The following is a 10,716-nucleotide window of genomic DNA, read 5'->3' on the forward strand; positions in this document are numbered from 1 at the left end:
TGCATCTCAATGTAAAGAAAACAAAAATCCTCACCACTGGACCAATAAACAACATTCTTATCAACAGAGAAAAGATTGAAGTTGTCAAAGACTTCATTTTTCTCAAATCAGCCATCAACACTCAGGGAAGCAGCAGTCAAGAAATCTAACGACATATTGCATTAGGCAAACCTGCTGCACAAGACCTTTTTAAAGTGTTGAAGAGCAAAGATGTCGGCTTGAGGACTAAGTTGCACCTGACCCAAGCCATGGTATTTTCAATAACCTCATATGCATGCGAAAGCTGGACAGTGAATAAGGAGGACCATAGAAGAATTGATGCTTTTGAGTTATGGTGTTGAAGGAGAATGTTGAAAGTTCCATCGATTGCCAAAAGAACAAGCCAATTTGTGCTGGAATAAGTACAGCCAGAGTGCTCCTTAGAGGCCAGGATGGATAAACTTCGTCTCTCATACTTTGGACATATTATCAAGAGGAACTAGTCACTGGAGGCGGACATCATTTTTGGTAGAGTACAGGGCCAGAGACAAAGAGGAAGACCCCCAACAAGATGGATTGCCACATTGGTGGCAGCGATGTGCTCATGTGTAGCAACGATTATGAGATTGACCTAGGATCAGGCAGTGCTTTGTTCTGTTGTTCATGGTGTCACTATGAGTTGGTGCCAACTCAAAGGCACCTACCAACAACAACAAAATATTTTTTGAAGACAGGAGTCTAAATGTCTGGGGACCCTATTGATAATATATGTTAATCTTTACTTGGGAAGAAATAGCGGCGGCACACCAGAAAGCTACCTGAGACTTGGACAGGCTTGGGTCTAAAGTTGGACTTGGCTACCACCAACTGTGATACTAGGCAGAGTGAGAGAGGTGGGAGGGAAGGGCAGGAAAAGGATGGAAGCAAGGTATAAGGGATTAGGAAAGCATGTTTTTGTGCTGTTTTCCATAAGGTGCTGAGGGGATGATGCTTTGATACAGTGGTATCTGAGCAGAACCTTAAAGGAAATGAGGAATTGTGATTCACATGATATGATTGCTAATTTGCCTTTCTCATGTCTTTTCTTTTCAAAGCAAAGAAGATGACATGCAGACTGTCAAGAACTGTGTAAATATCACGAGACTATTTTGTAACCTAACAGATGTGTGGGACAACATGGAAGAGTCCTACCTCACAAGAGTCATGGGATTTAGAGGAAACACAGAACTGATCCATTGTAAGATGGGTTTCTTCCCACTCATGAACAGTAAGTTAATCTCTCTCTCCCATCTTCATCCTCATCCTCCTCAAAGTCATTGTTATCTGCTCTGCCATGAGATAGGAAGGTCTGCACAGGTGTGTCATACTCAGCGAGGGTCACCTCCTGCCTCTGCCACTAGCTCTGTAACCATGGACTGGTTACTTTGCTTCTCTGTGCCTCAGTTTACTTATCTGAAAAGTAGAATGATAATCTATACTCTGCAGAACATTAACAAAATGCCTGTGTGTGTGTGTGTGGAAGCAACCAGTTGCTGTTTTTCTGTTTGTTTCACAAGCTGGTAGAAGTGTAGTTCTGGTGACCTGTGTCTAACCTGCCACGACTCTTTGACCGTTGTTTTCCTTGCTATTGCAACTCTACTTCCAAATCATAGCCCAATAGATTTTTTTTAGATCATCGTTATTGTAGTAAAATATATGTAACAAAACATTTGCCAATGAAGCAACTTTTTTCCCTTCAGTGGCGTTAGACACTAAACACCGAAGACCAGAAGAGTTGTGGGATGTCATCAAGAACATCACATAAGAAGAAAGCAAAAGGTCATTACAAAGACAAGAAAGAAGGGAAAGACCAAAATGAACATCAAAGGAGACTCTGAAACTTGATCTCCAGCATAGAAATGCTAAATAAAATGGAAGAAATGAGGGGGCAAAAGAGCTGAATAGAAAATTGCAAAAGGCATCTTGAAAAGACAAAGTCAAATAATATAATGAAATGTGCAAAGACCTGGGGTTCGAAAACCAAAAGGGAAGAACACATGAACACATTAAGCTGAGGGAATTGAAGAAAAAATTCAAGCCTCAACTTGCAATGTTGAAAGATTCTATGGGCAAAATAATGAATGGTGCAGACAGCATGAAAAGAAGATGGAAGGAATACACAGTGAATGTACCAGAAAGAGATGATTGATGTTCCACTATTTGAAGTGGTAGCATATGATCAAGAGCCAATGATACTGAAGGAAGAAGTCCAAGGTACATTGAAGGCATTGGCAAAGAACAAGGCTCCAGGAATTGATGGAATACAAATTGAAATCTTTCAGCAAACTGATACAGTACTAGAGGCACACACTCACCTATGCCAAGAAATTTGGAAGACAACTACCCTGCCTCCTGACTGGAATAGATCCATATTTGTGACCTTTTCAAAGAGAGGTGACCCAACAGAATGTGGAAATCATCAGATGACATCATTAATATCCCATGCAAGCAAAATTTTACTAAAAATAGTTCAAAACGCCTGCAACCATACATTGACAGAGAACATCCAGAGTTTCATGCAAGACTCAGAAGAGGTACTACGGATACGATTGCTGACCTCAGTTATATGTTGACTAAAATCAGAGAATACCAGCAAGGTATTTACTTGTGATTTAGTGACTATGCAAAGGCTTTCAATTGTGTGGATCATGACAAACTATGGACAGCATTGCAGAAAATAAGTATTCCACAATAGTTAATTGTCCTCATGAGGAACCTGTACACTGAATAGTTTAAGATTAGGAATGTTGTGTGCCAGGGTTGTATTCTTTCACCATACTTACTCAATGTGTATGCTGTGCCAATAATGTGAGAAACTGGATTATATGAAGAAAAACGTGGCATCAGAATTGGAGGAAGACTCATTAACAACTTGTGATATTCAGATGATACAACCTTACTTGCTGAGCGTGAAGAGAACTTAAAATACTGATGAAGATCAGCAACCATAACCTTCATTATGGGCTGCACCTCAATGTAAAGAAAACAAAAACCCTCACCACTGGACCAATAAACAATTTCCATATAAATGGAGGAAAGATTGAAGTTTTCAAAGACTTCATTTTGCTTAGATCAATCATCAATGCTCATGGAAACAGCAATCAAGAAATCAAACAATACATTGCACTAGATATATCTGCTGCACAAGACCTCTTTGAAGTGTTGAAGAGTAAAGATGTCAGTTTGAGGACTAAGGTGCACCTGACCCAAGCCATGGTATTTTCAATAACCGCATATGCATGCTAAAGTTGGACAGTGAATAAGTAAGACCACAGAACACTTGATGCATTTGAGTTATGGTGTTGGAGGAGAATATTAAAAGTACCATGGGCTGCCATAAGAACAAATAGATCTGTGTTGGATGAAGTACTGCCACAGTACTCCTTAGAAGCCAGAATGGCTAGACTTCATCTCTTATATTTCAGACATATTGTCAGGAAGGACCAATTGAAGGATCAATAAAAAAGAGGAAGACCCCCAACGAGATGGATTGCCACAGTCGCAGCAACAATGGGCTCAAATGTAGAAACAATTACAAGTTTGACGCAGGACTGGACAGTGTTTCGATCTGTTGTGTATAGGGTCGATACTGACTGCATGGCACCTAGCAACAAGTAGCTTATCCTACAGTACCACAACAGGACCCCAGAGGAAATGCAGGAAGTCTGATTTTTGTGATGGCAGTATGAGTAAAAACTTTAACACGTGCCTACTCTAATTCTTCTTTAGTTATTTATTCTAGAGAACAATAATTGAGGATAAATGTAAAGATTTAGCTCAAAGAGTATTCCTTGACATATTGATAATATTCAGAAAAATTATTGACCATCTTATGTTCAAAACACCAAATTGGTTAAATTATAAACTCTGGTAGCATAGTGGTTACGAATCGGGCTGTGAACCTTAAGGTCAGTAGTTCAAAACTACCAGCGGCTCCACGGGAGAAAGATGAGGCTTTCTGCTCCCGGAAAGATTTACAGCCTCGGAAACCCTATACAGGGTCGTTATGGGTCGGAACTGACTCGACGGTACTTAACAACAACAACAATTTAGTAGAATATAATTAACCATGAAAGATGATGCTGTAAATTAGGGATCTATAAAGGGCTGGTAAGAAATTCTTTAGACTTGGTGGGCCACATATGGTGTTTGTCACTGATTCTTTATATTTTTGCTAAAAATCAAATAAGTAAAATAAAACAAATAACACAAACAGAACATTCTTAACTCCCAGTCCATGCAAAACAGACTACCCACAGACCATAGTCTTCTAGATTAAGATGGACTCAGAAGAATGGCCTGGTGAGTTACTTCCAAAAATTGGCCATTGAAAACCTTAAGGATCATAAGAGTCCAATTCCCAGCCTATCAGGGGGTTGGCGCTGAACCACACAGTGTTTCATTGCATTGTATGAGAAGGAGCCATGAGTTGGGGGCCAATTTGATGGTGCTAGCAAGAACATGACAAAACATGATTAAGTACATTCAGGAATAATTGCCCTTCTGTATTTTCTGATAGTTCTACAATGATTATATATTATTATTGTCATGGGGGTGGGGTGGGGAGACTTTTGTATGTGTGCGTGTTTGTGTGTGTATGCTTAGAATACATCCTGTAAATTGGAAAGTTGCTGATTTCCATCCAGAATTTTTGCTTGATGTCTTGGGGTCTTATTTTTAAAACATATATATTGTTTCTGGCTCTTAACCAATAAAATAAAAATGTATATGTAACAACTATGGCCATTGACAGATTAAAGAAAATATAGTGTAAAGAAGTCAATAAGCCTGTAGTATGACCATAGCAGACATTATGATTATATTGGCATTGACTGATCATTTGATATGTTTTTGGTTTTGTCTCCAAGCACTGTCTTTTGAACCACCAGACTTTGAGATTTTTGGCTTTATGGACCACATTAATGTGATAGTGAAATTTCCATCCTACACTCCCAAGATAATAAATGTGCATTATTTTTCTCTCATCATTGAACAGCAGTCAGGGAAGATTGTGAAGAAGGTAAGTGGACTCTGATGTTAGGATCAAGAAATTTTGAGTTGGCAATGAAAGTACTGGATTCTCTTTAAAAAGGAAGGAAGGCAGGGAGGGAGGGAGGGAGGAAGGAAAGAAGGAAGAAAGAAGGAAATGTAGTTGCATGACTGAAACTGAAAAGTTGGGACTTCAGTTTGATAAAAGAATAAGCCAGATTCTTATGACAGCAACAGACATGCAGCAGAGACATGTGTGGTATAGAAATGGAGAGCAACCAGATCTTCAAAAGAGGTGAGTTAGCTGAACCACATATGATAAGCACCTACTTCTGCTTCTGCAATGATCACACATGGCTCTGTCTCCTGGTTTCCCTGGGCGGCATAAACAGTTTTTGATAGGCTGTTAACCTAAAGATGGCCATTTGAATCCACCCAGCAGCACCACAGAAAAAAAGATCTGGCAATCTGCTTCTGTAAAGATTTTAACAGGAAACCCTATGGAGCGAGTCTACTTTCTAACTCATGGAATCAGCATGAGTCAGAATGGACTTGATGGCAATGAGTTTGGATTGGTGTCCACGAAAGACTTAACTGAATGTAGGCAACATTGGGGTGATCCTAATGACAGACAGACTGAATCTTCATTCAATTCCTGTTTCATTTTCTGAGCATGCTGAAATGAGCAAAAATGGGCAGACTGTTTGCATGCACCAGTGGGTCAAGCTGCAATAGCAGCTCTGTTAATGCTATACCTTGCAAAGTCTAAGAGCCTGCCCACAAGATGTTAGGCACAGGTCTACTCCAGAGAACACAGGAACACAGGAAGTCTAAAGGCCCTGAGGCTAGAGTGAGCCTTCTGGGAATGACTAACGGAGAAGTCAGAGAGGTTTTGGGGTCTCGTTCATGAAGGGCATTGTGGGCCACAGTATACCATTGTCTGTTTATTTTGATCAGAGAATGTGATAGACACCACTGAGAGCTTTGAGCAACAGAGCAACTGAATCTGACCTAAGGCTTCAACAGGGCATCCTGGCTAGTGTGTTTAGACCACGGATTAATTTTCTTAGCTTTGCCCCCTGTGTGCTCCACCACACACCGAGAGGAAGTGCAATAAATGATGTTTCATTGTGAGGATTGCAGTGAATGAGATGAAACAAAATGTGTGTGAATTCTTGAATGGAAAACAGATCTATTCTGCACACATTTACCCAATTCACAGTTTTTAAAAGAAGACTAGACCACAGGGGTTAAAGTCAGAAATGGGGGCAGTGAGAACTGATAAGATTCTGCATGTGTTTTGCATGTAGACCTGACAGTATTTTCAGATGGCTTGGATGTGCAGGAGAGAACGAGGAGTGATCTCTCAAATTTTCAGCACACACACCTGGAAGTATGGAAGTGCCATGAACTAAAATGGAAAAGAGTATGGTCAGAGCAGGTGGGGAAGTAGCTATCAGTAGTTCTGTTACAGGCCTGTTAATGTTTTAGATGCCTATTCGGCATTTGGAAGGAGATGCTGAGCAGGAGTTGAATTACAAGTTTGGAGTTCAGGAGAGAACTCCCAGCTGGAGAGATGTCCTTGGGGAGTTGTTTGAGGAGTGTTGACTTCTTGGATGTGACTTGGACACCATAAGACCAGTGAGTGAAGGTGCTGAGAGAAGAGAAGACCCCTGGAGGACCCTAAAATTTGGGGATCCAGCAAATGAGGAAGAAACCACAAAAGAATCCGAGTAGGAGCAAGGCATGTTATCAGAGGAGAACCAGGTAGAAGTGGTATAATGGAAGCCAAGAGAAGCAAGTTCAGGAGAGTGTGAACTGTAGCGTCAAAAATTGCAAACAGGGCAAATGAGAAGGAGACTGTGGCTTGATGATTGGGTTTGGCAACATGGAAGTTTGTGACCTTGAGCAGAGAAATTTAGCATTTAAGAGTGATAAGCAATATAAAACTGATGATCTTCTCCCCAAACCTTCACTGAATTCACAATAAAAAGCTGTTTGTTTTTGTTTTGTTTTTTTAAAAAACAGAGTGATAAGAAAGAGGCAAATTGGAGACAGATGAGCGCTCATTCTTTCCAGTAGTTTTCCTGTAAAGGGAAGGAGAGATATGCAGTGGAAAGTAGAGCAAAGGGAGGAGTTTTGGGGATAGGAGAAACCGCAGCATGTTCATAGGCCTATGGAGTGTTGGGGGCAGGGTGCATTGCTGAATCCTGGAGTAGGAGAATGGATGACATCTCCTGAGAACATGGAGGGGTTGCTGGGAGCAGGAATGGAGTCCCTGGAGTCACGAGAGAGGAGGAACTGGGCATAGATATGCACTGGAGGAAAGAGCTTGGTGGAAGCTTCCGTTTTCACAATGCAATTGAAACAAGCATTGCAAAACTATTTCAGATCTCTCTCAGGGCAGCACCAGGTCTGGAACCCAGGTGTTCTGCTGTTCCGCTATAAACCTTCACTCAATTCACAATAAAAAATTTCCAGAAAAAAAAAGAGTGTCAAGAAAGAGGCAAATTGGAGACAGTTAGAAGAGTCGAGCTAGAAGCCTCCCCCATGATATCTGGTCTGCTCCTTTCCCCCTTTCTTCATTACTCTTGGGTATTTAAGCAATTCCTCCTTCTTCCAAATAGAAGCCAGCAGAAAAACATGTTGTGGAAGGCTGTATTTAAGTGGCTAAAAAGCCTATGTTTTATGAAACTGCCATAGTCACTGCTGTCAAGTCCATTCTGACTCATAGCAACCCTCTAGGACAGGGTAGAACTCCACAGCATTGCCAAGGCTGTCAGTCAATCTTTACAGACTCAGACTGCCACATCTTTCACTCCCTGAGCAGATAGTGCGTTTGGACCTCCAACCTTTTAGTTAGCAGCCCAATACTTAACCCACGGTGGCATGAGGGTGCCTATAAAACCGCTAGTGATGCATTTCAACACCTGTGAATCAGTTTAAAAAGTTGTTATATCATGAAAGAAATTTCCTCTGATTTTTATAATTCCAAGTAGAGCTACTTGGAAAAGAAGAGGCAAAGTGTTTTAAGTGATAAAATAGAAAACCTAGACTTCAGCCTTATTTCTTGTACAAGCAAGCTGTGTGACCTCAGGAAGTTACATAACCTCTCTGAGCTATAGTCTCTTCATCTGCAGAGTGGGGATGATACTAACCTTGTAGTCTGTTTTGATAATCAAATAAATTAATATGTATGAAAGCACTTTCTGAAGTATAAAGTAGTCACATATTGTTAATAAGAGAATCTTATAAAACTAACATGAAGAGCTATTTCCCTGTTGGTATTTTTCATCTCATTGAGTGAAAGTACTAGATTACATGATTCCATGGTTTAGATCTATGAGGAGACTTCAAAAAGTTCATGGAAAAATGGAATGAAAAAATAATGAAACTTTTTCACAATGTTTTTGAAGCCCGCTTGTATATGCATGAATATAGTTTTCTCATAAATGACTTATTAGTACTCTTTCTTCCCAAGCCTGTGATATTTCTGTCCCTTTTTAAAATTCGAAGGCAAATCCCCCAAAGAGATATTAGGGCTGTGTCTTAGTTTCTTTGTGCTGCTGTAACAAAACTATAACAAGTGAGTAGACTTAATAAACAGAAATTTATTTTCTCACAGCTTAGGAGTCCAGAAATCCAAATTCAGGGCACCTGTTCCAAAGAAGGTGTCTCTCACTGTCGGCTCTTGGGGAAAATCTTTGTCTCCTTCAGCTTCAGTTCCTTTGGTCTACCAGTGGTGTCTAAGTTTCCCCCATTTATGCTTGCTTGTCTCTGTGTTTATACTTCTCCTTGTAACTCAGAAGAGATTGGATTTAGGTCCCATCCTACACTGATATAGCATTGTTAACATAGCAAGAAAGCCTATTCCCAAAAGGGATTACATCCAGCACACATTTGGGGGTTAAGGATTCTGACACATATTTTGTGGGAGATAATTTAATCCATAAGAATCAGTTTTGAAATGCATTTCTTGCTAAAAGTCTTATTAATTTTTGCTTATTGTTTTTACAGCACATCCCCCAAATAAATGGAAACCTTACTGGAAATTTCAGCTATGTCATTGACAAATTAATTCCAAACATAAACCATTGTGTATCTGTTTATTTTGAGCTGAAAGCTTCTGAAGAAATAATAAAATCCCCCTTAAAATGTATCCGTCTTCCCACCCAGGTATCAGGTATGTTCACCTTTGAAAATTCAGAATCTAAAAGTCATAAAGCACTGTCTAAGGTGGGTTCTTTGGAGAAGCAAAACTACTGAAGATTGTATATGTATATATAAAGACAAGTTTATATCGAGGAAGTGGCTCACACCACTGTAGAAATGGGAAAGTTCCAAGTGTGTGAGTCAGGTGAACCAGGATCAACAGGTCAAACGACAGACAGGTAGAGCAGGTAAAATAGCAGGCTGCTGATGACCCCCAGGGTCAGCAGGCAATAGAGCCACTGGCTCAGGTTCAAAGAACTGGCGGTAGAATGATGAGACAAATGTAGGACCTAAACCCAGCAAAAAGCAAGACGTTTGGCTCAAGTGTCTAATATATTAATAGCAGGCTACACACTCAAGGAAACTTCCTTTCATTTGATTGGATATTTGCAGCAGATCTCATAATGGTGTTGATTACATTATATTGTTATTGTTAAGTGCCATCAAGTTGGTTCCAACTCATAGCAACCCTGTATAAGGTTTCTGAGAAGCGACTGGTGACTTTCAACTACTAACCTGTTGGTTCAAACTGACTTTGTGGTTGAGTGCTTATCCAATAACACCACATACTAGATGTCATTATTTGTTGTGGCAGTTAGGTACCATTGAATCAGTTCTGACTGATTGCAACTCTGTGCACAACAGAATAAAACACTGCTCAGTCCTGTGCCGTCCTCACTATTGTTATATTTGAGCACATTGCAATGGCCACCATGTCAACCCATCTTATCTTGGTTGGGGAGTTTTCCTCTTTTTCACTGACCTTCCACTTTACCAAGCATGATGTGTCCATTAGGGACTGATCCCTCGGGATAACATGTCCCAAATATAAAAGACAAAGTCTTGCTATCCTGGCTTCTAAGGAGCATTCTGGTTGTACTTCTTCAAGCACAGATTTGTTTGTTCTTTTGGCAGTCCGTGGTACTGCCAATGTTCTTCTCCAACACCATAACTCAAGTATATTGATTCTTCTTTGGTCTTCTTTTTTCATTGTCCAATTTGCACACACATATGAGACAACCAAAAATAACATTACTTGGGTCAGTCAAACCTTAGTCCTCAAAGTGACATCTTTGTTCTTGAGCACTTTAAAGAGGTGTTTTGCAACAGATTTGTCCATTGCAATACGTCGTTTGATTTCTGGGCTGCTGTATCTATGAGTGTTGATTATAGATCCAAGCAAAATGAAGTCTTTGATAACTTCAATGTTTTCTCCATTTATCATGATATTATTTGTTGGTCAAGTGGTAATGGATTTTTGCTTTCTTTACATTGAGGTGCAATCCATACAGAAGGCTGTAGTCTTTGATCTTCAGTACATACTTTACGTCTTCTTTGATTTCAGCAAGCAAGGTTGTATCATCTGCATATTGTAGGTTGTTAATGAATCTTCTTCTAATCATGATGTCACATACTTCTTCATATAATCCAGCTTCTGAGATTATTTGCTCTGCATACAGACTGAATAAGTATGCTAAAAGAACACAACCCTGACAC

At 40.0% G+C, this 10,716-nt stretch overlaps 1 protein-coding gene across 1 annotated transcript in view; it reads left to right on the forward strand.

The window, feature by feature from the left end:
- IFNAR2 (interferon (alpha, beta and omega) receptor 2) overlaps positions 1-10,716 on the forward strand; it is a 29,655-nt gene that overhangs the window by 5,214 nt on the left and 13,725 nt on the right. Inside the window, exons 3-5 of the mRNA XM_006862599.1 lie at positions 1,074-1,246; positions 4,887-5,038; positions 9,025-9,190. Coding sequence (XP_006862661.1) covers positions 1,074-1,246; positions 4,887-5,038; positions 9,025-9,190 — 491 coding nt within the window. The remainder of the gene's footprint in view (positions 1-1,073; positions 1,247-4,886; positions 5,039-9,024; positions 9,191-10,716) is intronic.

This window comes from Chrysochloris asiatica, unplaced genomic scaffold (genome assembly GCF_000296735.1).
Source record: "Chrysochloris asiatica unplaced genomic scaffold, ChrAsi1.0 scaffold00049, whole genome shotgun sequence".
In the NCBI taxonomy this organism is placed as follows: Eukaryota; Metazoa; Chordata; class Mammalia; order Afrosoricida; family Chrysochloridae; genus Chrysochloris; species Chrysochloris asiatica.